The following is a 21,519-nucleotide window of genomic DNA, read 5'->3' as shown; positions in this document are numbered from 1 at the left end:
GAACACTCGAGTCGAGTATTTCATGAACATTGACTAAAACAAAATAAAAATGACAAACCTGTCATTTGGGGTTTTTGGAATGTAGATAAATAGTGGATATTATTTACCGTTGTAAGTCTTAAATTAAGGGATCTAGAAATAAACGTACCTCGTATCCTTCAGATGGTCTATGACCGCGTACATGACGACAATTACGTTACATTACCGATTACGATGTTAACTCGATGTAATTGGGCAATTTTTCTTTTTTTTTTGGAGGCGCGGGGGGCGTACTCCCCGATGACGTAACTTTTTTCTCACATTACGTCCTGTTTCGCGTTTTTTTTCTCCGTTAGTCGTTATATTTATATATAGTTTGCACGAGAAAAGGGTATATAGTGAGTCTCTTCTTTTCGGCCGACGAAGCACCAGTCTATACAGGTTATCTCTCTCTCGAGTTCTGGTTTGGACAAACATGTCCTATTTTGTGGGCGAGGTCGAATTCGTAAGTGGAACATTGGATGATTGTTATAAAGGTGCGTCAAGTGCAAGTCAGATTATTAACGATCCCATGCAATTCCGTGTCGGCCTAGGTGAGTATTCGAGTAAACTCGTTCGAGTCGCTTTGAAAAATGGTCAAAAATCGGTTAAAAAACGGTTGTGTATGTTTTTGGTGGTATCGTACAGGTGTTGCAGCGAGATGCTTAAATGCCATGTTCGCAGTGGAGGAAGGGCGCATCGTAGGAAAAGTTGCCCGTGCGACCTGCAAACCTTTCGACGCAAAGAAGTGTTTCCAGATGTATACGCCAAACGGGATAACTGCTTTCGGAGTGTAAGGGCTTTTGTTTCAAACAAAAAGAAAGGGTGAGAATGGAAGGGTGAATACCCAAGATTTCGGGAAACACTACTCCGTGTGTGCTTATGACAGATGTGAGTTGCGTCTTTTCTAGTCGTGGATGCGTTGCCGTCGTGCCGAAGTCGGAGTTAGCACATCATAGAGAAAGATCTGTCCGTTCAGATTGGTCGCTTGCGAGCATTCGCGACTCGAACATCGAGCAAAGGAATCCGTCGGATTTAATCTGAAAAGAATGCCCCCAAGATAAAATGGACAACCCGTCGTTTTGGGTTTTTTGTTGTAGATAAATATTTGATATTATTTACGTTGTAAGTCTTAAATTAAGGGATCTAGACATAAATGTGTCTCGATACCCTTTACACTCAAGTTTCAATTCACGAGTCTTGATAATTTTAAACACGACCACATTCAAGTTTCTGGGTAGTACCAGCGCGTTCTTACGACAGAACCAGAATACAAAAAAAAATCTCTCTCTCTTCTCACGACCCTTTTTTGGTCATAATCCAGTCGAGGCATAAAAAAAGAACCAACACACTTTGTCGCGTAAGTCGTGGATCGTGGTTGCGAAAGTTAAAAAGGGACCACACATGATCGGCGCAAGCCGCTCGTGGCGCTCTTTCAGTTTGACTGGCAAAAGCCAAAAGGAATGATACAGGTCAATTCGGAATGGCACCGAACAAAATAACACAGAACATCAGCTTGATTGTTTTTTTTTTGTTTGCGCGTTAAAATTGGCAACCGAACTACGACCATGTTTTATCGTGGTCACTACAATAAAATTTACAGTCGATGCCGTCACAACAAATGCTTACAATTACACTCTTCTTCGTCAAAATTACACTCATCTAGTCAACAAAATGCTAAATTAGTCCCGATCCTCTCTGCTGAGTCCACAACATTCAATGATTTTTTTTCGGGACGGAACGTCTAGTATCTGTCTCAAGGAAAATCTTCCGCAGCCAGTCGAGGGTTCAATATCTCTTGAATGGTGCGAAGATACTCTCAATAATCGCTTCAGCCGCCGTCCATCCTTTGCTAACTGATCAGAACGAAGGCTTCCGTTTATGTCTTTGAAAACCGCCGCTGAAGTAATCTCGGATCGATTCCTTGCATTTCGTATCCCAAGCCTACCAGTTAATAATCGAGTTCCTCGTGCCTCTCGCCAAACGGTGAAAAAACAGCGTATGGCACTTCGCTTTTTCCGACCATCTGGAAAGGCACCACAATCGACAGCAGAGCTTCCATCTCGGCAAACGTTTAGTTATTGAAATTGTTCCGGTACTGTGACTGATTATATTGCCTTCGAGGGAAAGTTATTTGCTGTTGTGTCACGAGTCGTTTACTACGACATCGACACAAGACGTCATATACATGCTTATGCGTACCGAAGTGTCTTTATGGACTCGATTCGCACACCATTAGACAAACGCCCTAAATACGCACTGTAGCACGAAACGAGTTTCAGATGTCTATGACCGAGTACATGACGATAATTACGTTATATCACCGATTACGATGTGACTCGATGTAATTGGGATGGTTTCTTTTTTTTTTTTTTTTGGAGGGGGGGGGAGTATCCGGGATGATGACGTAACTTTTTTCTCATTACGTATGTTTCGCGTTTTTCTCCGTTCGTCGTATATTTATATTATAGTTTGCACGAGAGGAAGGGTATATAGTGACGTATCTTCTTTTCGCCGAAAGCACAAGTCTATCCAGTGTTATCTCTCTCTCGCGTTCTGGTTTTGCAAACATGTCCTATTTTGGTGGGCGATGTCGAATTCGTAAGTGGAACATTGGATGATTGTCATAAGTGCCGTCAAGTGCCAGTCAGATTTCGTCACGATCCCATGCAATTTCCGTGGTGGCATAGGTGAGTATTAGAGTAAAGTGTTCGAGTCGTTTAAAAATGTCAAAATCGTTAAAAACGGTGTGTATGTTTTTGGGGTATCGTACAGGTGTTGCAAGCGAATGTGTAGATGACGTGTTCGCAGCGGAGGAGGACGGTTGGGGAAAGTGCCCGCGCGATCTGCAAAACATTCGACGCAAAGAAGTGGTTCCAGATGTATTCGCCAGACGGGAACTGTACGAGTTCAAGTGCTTTTGTTCAAACAAAAAGAGAGGGTGCGAATGGAAGGGTGAATACCCAAGATTTCGGGAACACTACTCCGTGTGTGCTTATGCCGACGTGAATTGCGTCTTCTCTAGTCACGGATGCGATGCAGTCGTACCGAAGTCCGAGTTAGCACATCACATAGAGAAAGACTGTCCGTTCAGATTGGTCGATTGCGAGCATTGCGAACTCGAACATCGAGCAAAGGACTCGTCGGATCATCTGAAAGAATGCCCCAGGATTCTCGTGGAATGTCCTCACGGTTGCAATCGAGACAAATTCTTCAGAGAATTGCTACCGGAACACGAAAAATCGTGCCCTAAAATGCCGACGGTTTGCGTTTTTAGCAATGTCGGCTGCAATTTTCGCCGGTCCCAGAGAAAGTCTGGACGATCACATCGGTTCCAATGCACCCGAACATTTAATTCTTGCGGGTGATTTTATTGGAGTGGTCCTAGCACGGTTAGAGCTCCACCAAAAAACCGTAGATTCGTGCGTGGAAGCGAACAAGAAACACGAGAAACGATTGTCTGCGCAGCAAACGATTGCGACATTGATAAAAATACGTTATTCGCGCATCAAGAAAAAATGGTCAGGATAGAGGGGAGTCTTAGGCATCTGGAAAAAATTCTCGAGCGCCTGAAGCATCTGAGGTCGGTGGTGATAGATGTTAAGAAAACAATTAAACTTATTCGACGAAAGGTTGTCGATAATGGGTGCAGAAATCGAGGCGATGAGGGGTTCTAGAGACCCCCGCGATCTTCGCCATCTGGCAGTCGTGAATCGGACCGATTAGATCATCATTTAAGATTACACGAAATACAGATACAAGAGCAAGCCCAGGCTATTTTCCACTTAGTCGTACGATGGAACCTATAGTATGAAGATTGACGATGTTCAACGCAGATTTCAAGATGCAATTTCAGGAAAATGTACACGGATAGAGAGTCCCCCTTTTTACACTTCCGCGGCAGATAAATAGGTTACCGATGTCAATGTCTCGTGTATCTTCCTCGAAGACGACAGGAGACGAGGAGAGGGTCGTGGAAACGCGAACCATGTTCCATATTTCTCGTGATGATGCGAGGAGGAGGGGGGTGTTTGACGCCATTACTTTCGTGGCCTTTCAACACAGAAAGTTACGTTCACGCTTATTGACCAAGAGAAGAAACCAATGATCATCTGGATAGCTCAGGCCCAGAGATGATGCATACAAGCTGGAGGACGGCCACACGTAAGTACAAGGAACGTAGGATCGGGAATGCCCAGTGTGTTATCTTACACGAAAAATTTGTCTTCTGGCTGGATATATTCGCGACGATACGATGTACCATAACGAGCGCAAATCGAACACCATCGCCGCGGTTCACGCATACTTGTAAAAAGTCATGAAGGATACGCCGACGAGAATTTGTCTACGTTGGGACGAACTAGTGGCTACGAGAGCAAAACGGTTATAGCACGACGATGACGTATAAGAGATAAAAACTCGTACATCTGAAACGGCGATTCAAATGGCGAAAGAGTCGCCGACCGTCGCCCGCGGTTGTCCGAGTGTTTGTCGGGACTCGGTTTGTCCCACGTGTGCGCGAGACGACCCCAATTGGTAGATGGAGGAAACGTATCAGAAGCTTTGCGGTTTCTTCTAGATCACGTTAGCACAAGAGAAAGACCCACTGATTGGGGATTACTGGAAGAGAGCCTGGTCTGCGACACACATGGCGTGTTGTTTCGTAACGATCCGTATTTTGGTGACAAAACGCCGGCTGGGAGAGTGAGTGACAAACAAAGGTATTCCGCGAGGCCTGATGGTAGGTTACGTTTCTATCCAGTACCAAAGGACATGGAGCTGGCTTTGGGGTCTGTTCTCGATCGTTACAATCGCATGTTTGAAGACTGTAGAGGCTCGTACGGAATTCGTTGTTTCGAACGTGTGCATGACTGTTTTGTAATTTTCTGAACTACACCCGTTTGCCGATGGGAACGGGAGGCTTTGTCACATTCTGTGTAGCTATGTCATGTCGTCTTGCCAGCCATTTCCCGTATCCGTTTGCGAAGAGAAAAACTATGTCGCGACTCTCGTGTACGCGCAAGACACGGGCAACCTGGAACCACTCGTTGTTTGTCTGATTACTAGTATTTGCCGAGCATGGGAAACTGTTTCTCTCTGACGTCGAGAAACGCGAGGATTAGTACGGTTTTTTCTTTTTTTTTTTAATCACTAAACAAATGTAGTTTTTTTTATGCGATGTAAGGTATGTCGAAAATAAAACAGAAAAAAATATATATATATATGATGTTGGTCTGATTGCGAACCTCGCTATGGGGCCCGACCCACTGAAGCCTCATATGGATACTCAAGTATGACTAAACTGTGACGAATACGATACGTATATTTTGAAGTCGAATTATTTTTTACCCCTGATGAATAGACATATTAATTGGATCGGACACGATTAAATCATGACGAATACAACCCACATACTTTTGAAGTCAAATTATTACTCACCTCCGATAATTCAGTAGCCCACCACCGAAGAAGCAAATGTCTAAGCACTGTCGTGGTGTTCCCCTTATGTACAGAAGGAGGCGAAGGAAAAGAACCGATGCGATGGGACCCCCACAATGCCCGAGCGTTGAACAAGTTGAACCGGTTGCTCTAGTATCCACGTCTGTTTCCGGTGATAACCGGTCTTCCACAGTCAAAGTTATAAGGACATCATTGCTGCAATGAAGTGAAGTGAATTCTTTAGACGATCAAAGAAAAAAATCGAGTGTCTCTACAAAGTTATAAAAATGGTACTACATTGAAAAAATGAATAAATGAATAGATAAACAAAAATCCACCATTCGATTGATTACCTTAACGGCTTGTGATTCAGTGTAGAGAACAAAAAAATATGGGTTAAAAATTAAAATGTTGAGGAGGTATATCGGATACACGCGACCTACCAAGGAAGGGGGGGGGGGGGGAAACCGCGGACCTTTATTAACGAAAAATAAAAAACAACACGATTTCTTTATTGTCAAACTTTATTGAGATCGATACATTCATCCCGAAAGTAAACGCTTGTCTTTTTCGTTTGGTTTTTTTTTCTTCAAATGTCTTTTTCTAGAACGTCTTACGCGCTGGTCATACTTAAACAACCATCGCAAGGCCTTCTCGTCTGATTCTGTGTGTGTTTCGTCACTCTCACCAAGTTCCTGATCGAGTTCGTTATAAACCATTACTGACTCGCGGCTTTCGGTTTTGTCCACGTACGAACTCGGGAATGGGTCATTGGTGACATGGCACAAACTCCATCGTTCTAAGTATTCGTCGCTGGAAACAGACGCGTTCAAAACAAAAAGTACATCCAGCGGTTTGTAGCTCTCGTAGACTGGACAACTTGTATCGGTAGATTTGTGATGAAATGAATGCAGCAATAAGATCGATTCGACAATGGGCAACAGTTCCTCGTAGCAAGAGATGTTCGCTTGGCATTCGCCCCGTAATTCTTTCCACATACCCTTCAGATATTCTATACACGGTCGCACGGTGTGTAAAAACTCCATCGGTCCGTGGTGTTTCTGGTCGTAGAACGAATCTCCTCTGCGTCTGCTACATTTATATACAGCCGGTGATTCACGTATTGCGTCATTTCACGATTTTATCATACAGACGAAACAGTCTAGTGTCAGTGTCAGGAAAATGCGTCTACCAGCGTAATAACGTGCCCGACGAATGACGCCATATAGGGACAATTTCAATACGTCGGTTATCTTGGGTAAATCGTTCCAATCGCCCGAGATAATAGCACGCCTTAGTGTACGTTTTCGTCGATGGTCAATTGGGCACGAATCGAGGTAAAACCAAAATACACACAAGCGACCGACGTTTAAATCTCTTCTCGGTGTTGCTATCTCGTTCCACGCATTCAACAAATCGTCGGTTGTTCGAAGGCAAATCGTGCCCCTATCTTTACATGAGCGAGCTATTTCGTCACGGTTGATCGTGGTACAAATTTGTATCGCTTTGTCGTAAAAACGAAACTTGATTACAACCAGATTCATCTCTAACGTATCTTGCGATGACATTTGAGTTGTGTTTAATGGTCCGGGCATTTAGTAGAAATGACACAATCATACGAGCACGCATTTTGTTTTTTTTTTATTTTTGGAGAAAGAGAGAGAGAGAGAGAGAGAGAGGGGGGGGGAGGGGGGGGTAGGGGGTAGGGGGGTAGGGTAGACGTTTAATATGACGTAGCGAATACGACTAAGTTTTTTTGTAAATAAAATAACTGCGATGGTCTATGACGTCACTCGAACGCTATAAAAGACTCCAGGATCCGTGGTTCGGGAAATCAAACGAGAAACAAACCGAAACTAGCTCTTTTTGAAAAACACCATGTTTAATAGGGTTACCAAGAGAGGTCTTTACGATATGTCCGAAGTCAGGTCTTTGTTTCAAAAAATACTCCGCTATCCTGGAATTTTACCAAACGGCCTGCCAGAATTTCATTATTTCGTCGACGAATATTTGCCCACTTTGAGAAACAACAGTGCTAATTTATTGCTCTATGTTACTGAAGACTGTGCCCGATGTCACCCAGAAGTATTGGAGCGTGTCGTAGCGCTGGCGATAAATGGACGAAATGCCACAAGACAAGACATTCACGATATCCTACTGTCCTTGGCTCGCCAACCCCTAGACCGCTCAGCTGCCTATCTGAGCGTGGCGTGTTTGGAAGGCCTAACACCGCTGAAACCTCTGAGAGATGACACCCGTAGTATTTGGAAAAATATGGTGGATCTGGGAGAGAGCGAATTTGTTGCTTGTATGGAAAATCTCACGCGAGAAGCTTCGAGTGTGTCCAGCGAATATCCCATGTCGTACGAGACGGTTCTTCGATTGGCCGCTGCGATTAGCCACTTAGACAATTGGCAGTCTCGTCATTCGAAGTCCACCGTTCTTTCCGAAAGAATCCCAGAGGTCGTGGCTAAAATCACATACCCTGGCGGTGCAAGTATGATGAGTGCGAAACGAATGCGGCCGCTTGTCCTGGGCGTGTCGGTAATCACCGAGTGGATGAAACGAGTGGCAACTGATTTGATTCCCGACGAAACCAAAGCGTTGATCAGACTACATTTACGAGCGGTGACGGCTTTCCCTGGTCTATCGACGATTCGCGTGCATTTGAGCGTCATGGTGATGTTATTGATCTTATCTGGTAGGGTTCCTACCGAGAAGCAATCGCCAAACTTTCAGCCCTGTGATCTGAGCGACGTGCCTGACGAGCCTCGATTCTATCGCATGCCGGGTGTGGCCTTAGACAGGCACACGTTCAGAGGTAAACATGCAAAAAATACGCATAAGTATCTGGAGAAACATTGCGAAAAACATGGTCTGCTTCTTCCTTCCAACCCGGATTACTCGCACGGCCCTTCCTCTAGTCAAACACGACAGGGCTTTGAGGAATTCATGCGACACATTCAATCGTGCGAAGAAAAAAACGGACAAGGATTCTTGCCTCTTTTAAGGAGGGGGCTATGAAAATGTATCGCTTGCAGCCCGTCGGGAATCGAAAGCGAAAATTTATTCTGGCGAAAACTGCATCGAGCGAACAAAGCGAGACACAAACTAAACGGAGTCGTCGAACAGATTCAAAAAATGTTTTGACGGTCGAGACTAACTACCTGGAATGGATCAGAGAACACGCTCCAGATGACCTGAAATGCCCGGTTCGATGGGAAGTCTTGACGCTCGACACGCCCATCGCACAGTTACCCACAGGAGGTAAGCCTCGAGTCATGATCGATTCTAAACATCGCCGTGTCTTTAAAGGCCCGTTCGGTGACCCGAGAACGCCTTTGCGAATTGTGGCGTTGACCAAGCTAGCTCGCGAAGTATTCGGTTTGGCAAAGTGCGTACCGGACATTAGATCTTTTATGTGTGACGCAAAAGAGATTGGTTTGGTAAGTCCGATGATAGGCGAAAATGCCCAGTCTTCCAGCACTCTTTCCGATAACAAAGAACGAGGATTGTGTAAATTGCACCAATATGAACCCCGGAAAATTTCCTCGCTCGTCAATGCGATGGATGTACTTAAAATCGTCACTGTGAAAAATCTCTTGCAATCCTCAGATAACAACGGTTCGAATATATTGGTGGTCGAGAGCGAGAAGAAAGTTTATGGACTGGATTTTGGTGGGCACATGACAGAGAAACAATTAACGTCTCAAGCCTCTAGATCTGTCGAAGGAGGAACCAGTTTCGAGTGGGCGTTTTCAAAGAAACCCAACAAGGCCACGCTATCTCAAATAGACGAATTAGTTCGATCGTATGCTGGGGAAATGTGTCGCTGGTTGGATTCGCTCAAAGCTGAAAACGCGAGAGCACGATACAAGAACACGCGCGAACATTTTCCTGTGACCGTAGCTCCAGATGATTATATTGAACGTTTGAATTTGTTCTTAGCGTTTTTTAAACGCGTGGCCGATTCGAGTCGTAAAGTGTAAACAATGAGATGATGATTTTATAAATGTCAATAATAAAAGATATGTACCATAAACAATCGTTCGTGTTGTCTTTGAATTCCAGTAAAGTCCGCGGGGCAATTTTTCCTTTTGTACATCTAGGACTAGATCAACAGCGTGTGTCGTCTATGACATCCAATAGCCCAGATGAACTCGAACTCGGTTCCTCGGATTATAAAGAGTCAACAGCATAGGCCATTTCAGAAACGTGAGAGGACTGGGACGAATTTCTCATACTTGCTTAGATTGAAAATCTAAACTCTTCAACTGAAATGTTACCAAATGAAAAGCTATCCAGCCAAATTTGAGAGTTTTCTACGGAAAATTGGCCAAATGGGAGACTTGCAAAAGTTGCAAAATCCCATACAAACCCTTATAATTTTGTTGCCTGTCTACCCATTCCATACAAACTCTCTATTTTAGGTGATATTTGAAGATATATTATTTCACCATTTTCCTCCTCTAAATACATCTATTCTTGGTAAAGACTCTCAAACTTGGTTGATCTTTCATTTGAATGTCTTAGTTTTTTAAACAAACGGAAAACAACCAAACTCGCCCCAGTCCTCTCACGTTTCTGAAATGGCCTATTGTTTACAGAAAAGGAAACAGACACCCACAAATTTAACCCGGATCGATATTTCGTAAAATGTTGACCAACACAAATCATCGTAAAGTGATACACGGAAAATATATTTGGTCGAGCATCAAAAAAAAAAAAAACTTAGGCGAAAGAAAGTAAGCGGTAGCTCGGATGTGAACTCGGTTCCCTGGATTCTAGGTCGAGAGCCCTAACCACTCGGCCATAGAGCCAAACCTGACTTGTAATGAGTTACATGTTAAAGTTATTTATTGCTTCTCTCACCTCGAAAGCTCCAAAATAGCGAATATTTTTTTTCGGATACAAAACTTGTCATCGATGACATATGTCTCATTGAGATGTTCCGAACACATTAAACACAGAGAGAGAGAGAGAGAGAGAGAGAGAGAGATTACAAATAATTTTTTTTTTGGGTTTCAGTTCGTCATGGGGTTACGTGGTTCAAAATTACACTTTATCCGAAAAGCGTGGTCTTGGTCGCGAACGTCTTTGCGACTAAGCACAAAAAAAATACCTGACGGGTACAGAATGGGTCCATTTGATTGCAATGAATGTACATTTGAAGTTCTGGGCGACTGCAGAGACCCGTTCACAATGTCGAACCGTGCATAGGGGCCGATTTACACGGTACGACTTTGTCGTATGTGACAGCGGCTTACGATAGACCCACACCAGAAAAAATATCGTAGCGTGACAGTCGCAAGTCGTGTCGTAGGTCTGTCGCGAGCTTGTCGCATCCGACAAAGTCGTACCGTGTAAATCGGCCTTAATATTGGCTATCGGATCGTAACAAATACAGACAAACTTTTCGGTGTCACAAATCATTTTATTTACAATTCATTCAAAAAATACAACCCTATCTATTGTATTTCCAATAATCATTCTAGAGCTAATGTTACAAGCTTACATTCTTTTTCTACGTATACACTGTAACAATTAACATCTGATGTAAAACGATGTGGGTCGTCAACTTGTGTAAACAAACATGTGCATGCCGTGGTAAAATAATGATATTGATATTTTTTGAAATTAACTTAAATCAAATCCAAAAGTTGCTTTTTTTTCCAAGCTACAATGATACACGTTGTCGTGCAGCTAGTTGTGTAGACTGAATAAAAAAGGTCATTCTTGAAAATGTTTAGCTTCACTGCCTTTTCTTTAGACTTAATGCCTTTTCTTGTATTTTAACCTTGTAGTAGCATTTTAATAATGGGAGGTATGCTGTACGGTTTTTTTTACAACAAGACGTTAAACTCTACCCTCGATTGTAGACTTTACAAGATTTGTACGGATCGTAAAAAAACCCAAAATGTCATGGAATTTTCTTTGTATTGGAAAAAATGCCGGGGATGTCACAAGCTTCTCGAGTCGGTTTAAGACCGACAAAAAGTCGTGGAATTTTTTTTGTTATGGAATATCATGGTCGATAGTTCTACTGAAGACTGAGAACGGTTAGTCACTCGACCAAGAGACAACCAAAGACAAAACTCACTATTTGAACCACCCACGAAGATAATCATGGATCGAAATACAACCATAGAGAAACCCTGATGTTGTAAAACGGCATCGAACCGACAGAGCGCAAAAACTGGTTTTATCATTGTTTTTGTTTGTAGGCATACCTGATTTATGAAGAAACTGAAGTTGTGCAGTAATACAGCAACCTTGTGATTCTAGTGCGCATGCGGCTCTAACGTGTTTATATTTTTGAGAAAAAACTGTTATGTACCGTGACCGGAGAGGTCAAAAAAGCTAATTGTTTTTGTACAACGGAACAAGGCTTTCGTAATTACATCCGGCCTTTTATGTTGATCTCTGTAAAGAACCGGACCAAATTTGTTGCCAATTACCATTGAAATACACGATCAGAAAAGAGGATGGAAACGGATTGACTTGAAAAGACAATGTTTTCAGAAAGACACCAAAGATTAAATACGAAGAGCTCTTCGAGCCATGAAATGTTGCATGTCTTTGTCGGTGGATTTGTCGAGGACGTTGCATGCCCACAAACAAAACACACCACAAAGGTAGCAAGATCAATGAAATGATGTATAAACTGCAAAAACCACTACATGGATACGGATTCTGTGATATACGACTGTTCAAGTAGTCGTTAGGAACCAAAATTTTTTTGTGGAAAAAATAAATCGCCTAAGAAAGCTGTGGGTATTCTTCCCACCAAAGTGACTCGGGCTCAAATTGTGCAGCATTTCATTCGATTATGAAACAACAACATAAAAATGGATGAGCTTTGGTTAAGCTAAAAGATAATAAAAACAAAAGACAATCACCGACACGATTGTCATGAAATCACGCAAACAAAAAAACACCCCATGTGCTTAAGTAACGAATGTAAACAATATATTATTATGCGTTATTGTTACCTTAACTTTGTTGCCCTAACCAGAGTCGAGTTCTTGTAAGGCATATATCAAGATATTTCTCTCAAACTGAGCACAAAATGGCTTCGCCACTGTCCTTTAAGTCTGTTCCTTTATAGTATGAGTTTGTTCTTTTTATTCGAGGCTGTAACGCAACTAAATCAACCAGGGCAATGTCTCGGTGAGTTGGTTTAAGAAACGCCCCAGAAAATCTAGATCAATCGCATTTCTTTCGTCTTGTAAGTTTCTGGTCAATATCTTTACTTTTTCGTCGATTTCCATTCTGCGTTCAGTGACCTTTTTTAACCAAGTCGCAAATTCGCCGTCGGATCTTATCAATTCGATCATTTTAAGCTTCATGTCCGAAGACTTTATTACGTCTAAGGGATGAGGAAGCGGTCTGCACATGTGATCGCCCACGGGTGGATGCCAAGTCAAACATTGCTGGCCGTCTATTCGGAATTGTTTCCAACTGGTATCGTCCAATCCTTTTAACGCCCCACACATAAAGATCAAACGGGCGACTTTTTGGGAATTCTTTAAAGTTGTCCATTTTTGGGGATATGTGTCCAAGCAATACAACAACTTATTTTCTCCATCCACATCATAAACAACTTCTCCATTTGCCGTATGGCGGAGTTTGGTTTCTGGAACCACATCTTCCAGTTCTGCTATGTCCCTTAAGATCTCAGTCATGCAAACTCCACGCATAGCGCTGTCAAAAGAGGCTGCCAAAATCTTTGTTCTTCCTTTGTCCATGACTACCGTACCGTTTGTAATTTGTTCCGATTCAACCATGCCGAGTGGCCCTTCGAAATTCTCAGCTACAATTTCGTTTATGAATCGATCGGGACTTTTCTCTTCGTCTGGATGATACGGGCTTCCATTGAATAAACAGTCGACATCATCCGGCATAAAGTTCTCCTGTAGCGGTAATTCGATAGATGAAACCGCAATGCGTTCCTCATCTGTATGCATCGGGAGTGACTCGGTTTGGATCTCCATCACAGCACCCTGTTCCTTTGTATACATCGGGCGTGGCGCAGTTCCAGTCTCTATCACCGAAATTTCGTCATCATAAGGCGGTGACTGAACGCGATCGCTTGGCCAGGCTGGGTATCGTTCGTTCGAGCCAGTCGCCATGCTTTCTGTGGACTCAGAATAATTTGGTAGTGTCCGCGGTGGGGAAATTTGCATCCGTGGTGACCTCAATGGCGAGTTAAGAGGTGATGACTTTTTTTGAGATCGCGTTACAGGCGGAACTTGTTCTGCATCGCTATCACAATTACTGTCAGTGCCGCTGCATTGTTCTTCGGAAGAGTTAGCATCATCGCTGTCGCTTTCTTCGTCTTCACTGCCACTTTCATTGGCGTACTCGCTGTTTGGTTTGCGCCTTTTGACCACCATCAGGTCTTTTGAAATAGTTTTACCAGTTGTGATTGGTATTTTCTTTTGTGAAAAAGCCGGACCTATTGCAAGCGAATCGTCATCTTCGTCATCGCTGTACATCGCAAACAGTTTTCTTTTGTCTCCTACTGCTGGGGGACATTCCTCTAGTTCATTCTGGACTGAATTTTGCCTCGCTCCCATGTCCACGGGAATATCGTTTACACAAAGTTTTAAATCTTTAGCCCCTTTTTTCAGTAGTTTCTCGACCACAGCATCGCGCGTTTCAGTAAAACTGGTGCCGCATCTTGTTTTCTTAAATTTGTCTTCACAATTTTGACAAGTCCTCACAAAGGACTTAATGTTTTGTTTCTCGGTGGGTTTCGCGACCTTGCACGCCAATTTTTTTTTCCTGTTCTTGTGAGTCCCTTCTGGCGTGCGATAATCAGATGCGGCTAAAGGTACAACGACGGTGGTTATGTCCATGGTTCTCGCTGTGGATAAATGTTCGTCCAACAGGTTGTCGATTCTCCGTAAAGGCACTTTCTTCAACCCCAACGGGGTGCTCATCAGTTTCAGATGATATAGCATACAAGCGATCAACGAATCTCGATCTAAATTGCCGCTGTTGCTGTGATGGACATACACATACGCCATCGAACATAACATCAATAATTTCATCAGCACCGGCGTTCCGACTAACACTCCACCACGGCCCACGGGTAATACAAATCCGCACCGTTCGTGGTCGTAACGGCATCGATAATTGTTCACATCGTGCGTCTTTAGAGACACCATCGTGATTATTATACTTTCGGGCGAATTAATCTTCACTCCCTCCAAACGATATCCAAAGTTTTGAGCAGTCGTTTGGTTTTTGGATATAAATTCGTCCACGGCTGTCTCAACTACATCGTTCCGTTGTATCCATTCAAAGAATGGATACAAACACATAGCACTTGCTGGCCAGGTTTTCGTAGTGTCAAGTTTACAAGGAAGGACTTTATCTAACAACAACCTTCCTCTCTCGTTGATTTTAAATGCTTTACTGCCGTTTTTCACTTCAAGAAGAATCAACATCTTACAAGCCAGCATTGCTCTCATCAATGCCTGGTCTGTTAAAAGTTGGACGTTCAAAGATTCCTGTAGCTTCAGCATGGTCTTTTCCCAAGAGGCGTAGATCTTTTCTGATTGTGATTCTTTTAGCACGACTTTACACGGTCTCGACAACGCGGATTCGCTTGCAAATTCTGGAACGTTTGCTGGCAACGTACAGTTTTTAAAAAAAGATAATTCGGACGAACTTGCGATGTTCAAATTGAACGCCGAAAGATTCACACTCGAGCCTCCCAGGGCAAGCATGAACTTCAATATTAGGTTCTTATCCAAAGCATCGGGAGTCGTCAATCTGGTGAAGATATAGTATATAAACGAAGAGGTAGAGTGATACTCGCACAGGCACTTCACCAACAATTTCACTCGCTTCGTAATACTCTCGATTCTGTGCAGAAAAAATACTCTAAATAAATCCGACATCTGGTCGGCGTCGCGACATCGCATCGCCAAACACGCACAGTTTTCCGCTACCTGCGGTGGAAAGTCTTCTTGTTTCTCCTTAGAAAGGGCCATCTCTTGGGTTCTCTTGGGTTCTCTTGAGTTCTCTTGAGTTCTCTTGAGTTCTTCTCGGTTGTAGCTTCCTCGGTGTTGTGATTCTAGTCCAACAGCGATCCGTTTTTATAGCCAAATGAATGACCTCGGGCCTCGATTACGCGTAGAATCACGAGTATACGTCATATGTGCAAACACGAAATCGTTGATGGCTGAGTTTTGTATGTCATAGCTAAACCCGGACTACTAAAGCAAGCCATGACGGAGCCAAAATTGGCCCTCGTACTATGTCGTATGCGATGAGGCATGTTACGTCATGGATACCTTTGCTCTTTGACGCGGATAATACCACGAAGAATATTTGTGTTTCCAATGCGAAACGTAGCCTATCTTCAAAAAATACTTTTGCTAAGCCCACAAATTCCAACACCCCTTACATTCCAACCCCCACGACATTCCAATACCCCGCCGCATTCCATAACCCTATGGATTACGCAAAACGTAGCCTAAACAAAAGACCCCCCCCCCCCAAAAAAAAACGTCTCAGAACCCGAAAAGAATATGATGTAATAACCATGACATCACGAGTAATGCCTGTTCTCGAACGCAATATCTTTTTAAAAAAAATACTTTTGCTAAGCCCACAAATTCCAACACCCCTTACATTCCAACCCCCATGACATTCCAATACCCCGCCGCATTCCATAACTCTATGGATTACGCAAAACGTAGCCTAAACAAAAGACCCCCCCAAAACGTCTCAGAACCCGAAAAGAATATGATGTAATAACCATGACATCACGAGTAATGCCTGTTCTCGAACGCAATATCTTTTTAAAAAAATACTTTTGCTAAGCCCACAAATTCCAACACCCCTTACATTCCAACCCCCGTGACATTCCAATACCCCGCCGCATTCCATAACTCTATGGATTACGCAAAACGTAGCCTAAACAAAAGACCCCCCCAAAACGTCTCAGAACCCGAAAAGAATATGATGTAATAACCATGACATCACGAGTAATGCCTGTTCTCGAACGCAATATCTTTTTAAAAAAATACTTTTGCTAAGCCCACAAATTCCAACACCCCTTACATTCCAACCCCCGTGACATTCCAATACCCCGCCGCATTCCATAACTCTATGGATTACGCAAAACGTAGCCTAAACAAAAGACCCCCCCAAAACGTCTCAGAACCCGAAAAGAATATGATGTAATAACCATGACATCACGAGTAATGCCTGTTCTCGAACGCAATATCTTTTTAAAAAAATACTTTTGCTAAGCCCACAAATTCCAACACCCCTTACATTCCAACCCCGTGACATTCCAATACCCCGCCGCATTCCATAACTCTATGGATTACGCAAAACGTAGCCTAAACAAAAGACCCCCCCAAAACGTCTCAGAACCCGAAAAGAATATGATGTAATAACCATGACATCACGAGTAACGTCTGTTCTCGAACGCAATAGCTTTTTTTCGCCCCCAAAAACGTAGGATCCCAAATTGGTCGTTTTACGAATGTACCATGTTAACGAATGACGACACGACAATGTTTTGTTTTCGACGCATGTCTTTTTGGTTAACGTTATACAACTTTAATAATTACCTCTGCAAAAAAGCTAAGAGTATGCTACGAACCATGGTTGACTTTTATGAATAATTTTAAGTGTACTCTGTGGAATCACCGGTTAACTTTTTTGACCAATATGTTTGTAAGATAAATAACAGAGACACGCAGAGGAAAAAATTAAAGATTCGTTGGAACTCGCCTCGAGAAAACGCTCTATTTTTCTCTTGGGACAGAGATTTTGAAAACGAAAATCGCAAAATGAAAATAAACTTTTAAAACAACACTCGTTTAATGTTGACTCTTTCTAACGTTATGGATGCGATGGTCTCGAAACGAAAAACATAACCCAAGAGGGCTATCGAAAGTGATCTGGTTAAATTGACATAAATAGTTTTTAAATAACATCGTTCAAATGTTGTTAAATCAAAGGAAACAGTGTCAGACGAAAATCGAAACGTGGCGACGACCGCTCTCTGCTATATGTAGGTACAAAATACGAGTTTTGAGACCTTGCCAAAACAATGGGTCCTGTCATCGATGACAGTAGCGAAGGATATGACGAGAATTTCGATCCAGCATTAGAGCGTGATTATGAATGCTCGATCTGTTTGTTTGGTTTAAGAAATGCCGTGCAAACTCCATGTGGTCACCGATTTTGCCGCAATTGTATAACGCGTTCTTTAAAAATAACTGGGTCTTTTTGCCCTAGCGATCAACAGCCCGTGAAAGAATCGCAGCTACATGTTGATAATTTTGTCAACAAAATGATGATGGATCGCCAAGTCTTCTGTCGCTACAAGACAACGACAGGCTGTACGTGGAAAGGTCGCCTCGGTGAACTAGAAACTCATCTGTCGGAGTGTGAATTTGTTCTTAGAGATTGTCCGAATGATTGTGGAATGAACATAGCAAAAAGAGAGATCTCAATCCACGCAACAGAACATTGCATCGAAAGGATAACAGCTTGCAGATTTTGCGCGATAAAAGTAAAGTGGAAGTATTTGCAAGTCCACTACGACGAGGAATGTGCACAATATCCCACTAAATGTGTGAATTGCGGTCAAGGTAATATACCGAGATGTAAAGTGGACGAACATTTTGAACATGAATGTCCTGCTATTCAAATCAAGTGTCCGTTTAATGTGGTTGGCTGTGAGTTTGCTGGCCTTAGGGTAGACGTTAATGAACATGTTCACACTGTGATGATTGCTCACTTGTCTGACATGATCAAAGCTTTTCGAACGTCGGAACAGGCCCGAAATAATGAAATGTCCGACATGAAACGGAACATATCGGACCTTTGGGGCAGTGTCCGAGCTTCGGACACTAGTCCGCACGTTTGTAAATATTTTTACACGTGGGAACTTTACGATGTGGGCCGGCTTCGACGAGAAGCGATAAGGGGTTTAACTCCGGTTTTACATTCTCCTAGCTTTTATACGGCTCTTGAAAATGGTTACAAATTTTGCCTGAGGATTAATTTGAATGGAGTAGACTCGGGAAAGGGGAAACATGTTGCTTTATTCGTTCACGCAATGTCAGGAAGTTTCGATCACAGACTACAATGGCCATTCAAGGGAAACGTCAGCCTAACCCTTCTAGATCAATCGTCACAGTTAAGTGCTCCCCAACACATCACCGAGACGTTCCGAGTCCGCGATGAAGATCTTCTAGCATTCCGCAGACCGACCGTCGAAAGAAACCATAAGGGCTACGGATTCGTTGACTTTGTGCCAATAACAGTTTTATCTGATGCAAGATATGTTAAAGACGATAGAATGTTGATTCGAGCCGAATTTGAATACATTAGACAGAAGACATAAAACAGAAAGAGTTCAGATAATAGATTTTTACTGTCGTGTAATAATCGTGTACGTTTAATAAATAGGCAACGAAACATACAGATGAATATTTTTAATTGTTTACGTAGTTCGTTTTTTTAATCTACTCTTGTGTTTACGCTCCTCTAGTCGCTGTTTTATCCACTTGAAAAAAGCATGACATTCCTCTGTCGCGCAGTGAAAGAGGATAGAATGTTGATTCGAGTCGAATTTGAACACATTAGACAGAAGACATAAAACAGAAAGAGTTCAGAGTAGACTGAACTCTGTCGTGTAATAATCGTGTACGTTTAATAAATAGGCAACGAAACATACAGATGAGTACTTTTAATTGTTTACGTAGTTCGTTTTTTTAATCTACTCTTGTGTTTACGCTCCTCTAGTCGCTGTTTTATCCACTTGAAAAAAGCATAACATTCCTCTGTCGCGCAGTGAAAATGATTTCCTACTGAATGTTGTCCGCAATTCCGTTTTGGCTGGTGACCCGCTTTTAGCATATCGACATATTTAGGGCACCCGTGTTCTCCTATGTCTATAGAAGGAATGTTCAAACGTCGCAACAAATTTTTCTCAATGTGACCGCCCTTGTAAGCCATTAGATCTTTCCGTTGTGTCTTTGAATTTTGCCATAAAGCGAGTATTAGTGTTTCAAGCTCGTCTCCGTCGAGGGCTCGTTCCACTGGATTGTTCTCGAAAGGGAGCCCGGTGACCTTTCTAGTCACAAACGAAGCAGTTCGTTTGTCCTTATCGGATAACTCGTCAAACTTACAGGGCATTTTAAATTTTACGTTTCCAGAAACCCCTCTGTGGTCGACCCATCCAAGTTCCCGAGGCTTGTGTTTACCGTCGACAAAAAAAGATTCGAGATCTAATACGACGGCAATTCTATCCAACGGTGCCGCTCTTTCTCCTTGTGACATCACTGCACAATTTTCGTGAACCGGTAATCCCGTTAAATTTGAGACTGGTAAGCCCCATTCTGTTTTTAGGCAGATAGAACACCGGTCTTGAACAGACATGGTTCCCTGTAAGAGGCTATGGTCGCTTTTAATATTATACATCGTACACGAGAGTCTACTATCATTTATAGGTGCTTATCTGTGACTGTTGGTGATCGGGTTTTGCCCTGGATCGTGACTTAACGAACGACATTTTTGGGATGTTTTAACTCAACAAATTCTTTAGCACATCTAAGTCTGCGTGGGTTTGCTTATCTGCGACTGTCGGTGACCGGTTTACTTGAATCACACTGATCGACAAAAAAATTGCATGTTAGCTTTAAAGGTACTGGTTACTCGTTTATCACACGGACAATCAAAGATTCGTGGGTCGTTACATTTTTTCATTATTCTTTTGAACTTCAAAGGATATAATTCCCCGGTGTTGAAGTGGTCGATGTTACATTGGATAAAATTCTTGTGGCCCCTCACATTTTTTCGCTACAAAAATACCTTTACAGGGGTGATGATTTATAATGGAGCTTAAGTCGCGTTGTTTTTTTTTTCATTGTTGCCGTTGCGTCCATTCCCTCGACACGAACATGCAAATTCCTTTATCACACGGACAATCAAATATTTACGGGATCGTTATATTCTTTTGAACTTCAAAGGACACGGTTCTCCAGTGTTGAAATGAGCAATATTACATCGCGTTCTCGCGGTCTTACATATTTCCGCACACTTTCACAAATGTCTCAGAGTAATGTTTTTTTATGGAGCTTAGATCATATTCTTTTCGTCCATTGTCATTGTGACAACCAAAATAAGCAATATTACATCACGTTCTCGCGGTCTTGCATATTTCCACACACTTTCACAAATGTCTCAGAGTAATGTTTTTTTATGGAGCTTAGATCATATTCTTTTCGTGCATTGTCATTGTGACAACCAAAATGAGCAATATTACATCGCGTTCTCGCGGTCTTGCATATTTCCACACACTTTCACAAATGTCTCAGAGTAATGTTTTTTTATGGAGCTTAGATCATATTCTTTTCGTGCATTGTCATTGTGACAACCAAAATGAGCAATATTACATCGCGTTCTCGCGGTCTTGCATATTTCCACACACTTTCACAAATGTCTCAGAGTAATGTTTTTTTATGGAGCTTAGATCATATTCTTTTCGTGCATTGTCATTGTGACAACCAAAATGAGCAATATTACATCGCGTTCTCGCGGTCTTGCATATTTCCACACACTTTCACAAATGTCTCAGAGTAATGTTTTTTTATGGCGCTTACATCATATTCTTTTCGTCCATTGTCATTGTGACAGTCATTGGTTTGACAAGAACATGGAAATCGGTCAAAGTCGACTTGACAATCGATTCCATTCAAAGTGCACTCACACGTTTCTGGCGAGCAAATGTCGCCGCAATCACAGCCGCACGTTACGCGACTTTGTCTGATTTCATTGCAATCGCGTTCCTCTCGTTTTACGATTCGCCGAACCCCGGCCGCTTTTAAAATACTTTCTCTCGCACTTTGCGAAATCAGCGCCAACGGCTTCCGATTGCTTTTTGACCCATTCGCCTTCCCCGGGTCAAGTTGTACCGTCTCGATGCAAGTGTGTTTTCTCGCCATTCCTAGCGTTGATCCTCCCGTCAAAGGAACTGCAACGAAACCTTGTTTTCGAGGGAAATGATAAATGGTAGCTTCT

General features: G+C 42.6%; 3 protein-coding genes across 3 annotated transcripts in view; 2 read left to right on the top strand and 1 right to left on the bottom strand.

Moving 5' to 3' along the window:
* The first annotated feature begins 2,744 nt into the window (after positions 1–2,744).
* On the top strand, positions 2,745–3,386 carry LOC137971561 (TNF receptor-associated factor 6-like). Its single transcript, XM_068818367.1, has one exon. It carries the CDS (start codon positions 2,745–2,747, stop codon positions 3,384–3,386), a length of 642 nt encoding a protein of 213 aa, XP_068674468.1.
* Positions 3,387–17,539: 14,153 nt separating this feature from the next.
* LOC137971560 (TNF receptor-associated factor 6-like) lies at positions 17,540–18,841 on the top strand. Its single transcript, XM_068818366.1, has one exon. The coding sequence runs from the start codon at positions 17,540–17,542 to the stop codon at positions 18,839–18,841; it is 1,302 nt and encodes a 433-aa protein (XP_068674467.1).
* A 1,226-nt stretch (positions 18,842–20,067) lies between these two features.
* The window catches only part of LOC137970806 (cysteine/serine-rich nuclear protein 1-like), a 1,901-nt gene continuing 449 nt past the window's right edge, over positions 20,068–21,519 (bottom strand). The window contains exon 1 of the mRNA XM_068817381.1: positions 20,068–21,519. This exon is cut by the window's right edge and continues 449 nt beyond it. Coding sequence (XP_068673482.1) covers positions 21,021–21,519 — 499 coding nt within the window. The 3' untranslated portion in view covers positions 20,068–21,020.

This window comes from Montipora foliosa, chromosome 9 (assembly GCF_036669935.1).
Source record: "Montipora foliosa isolate CH-2021 chromosome 9, ASM3666993v2, whole genome shotgun sequence".
In the NCBI taxonomy this organism is placed as follows: domain Eukaryota; kingdom Metazoa; phylum Cnidaria; class Anthozoa; order Scleractinia; family Acroporidae; genus Montipora; species Montipora foliosa.
This window is presented reverse-complemented; position numbering and strand designations above follow the sequence as displayed.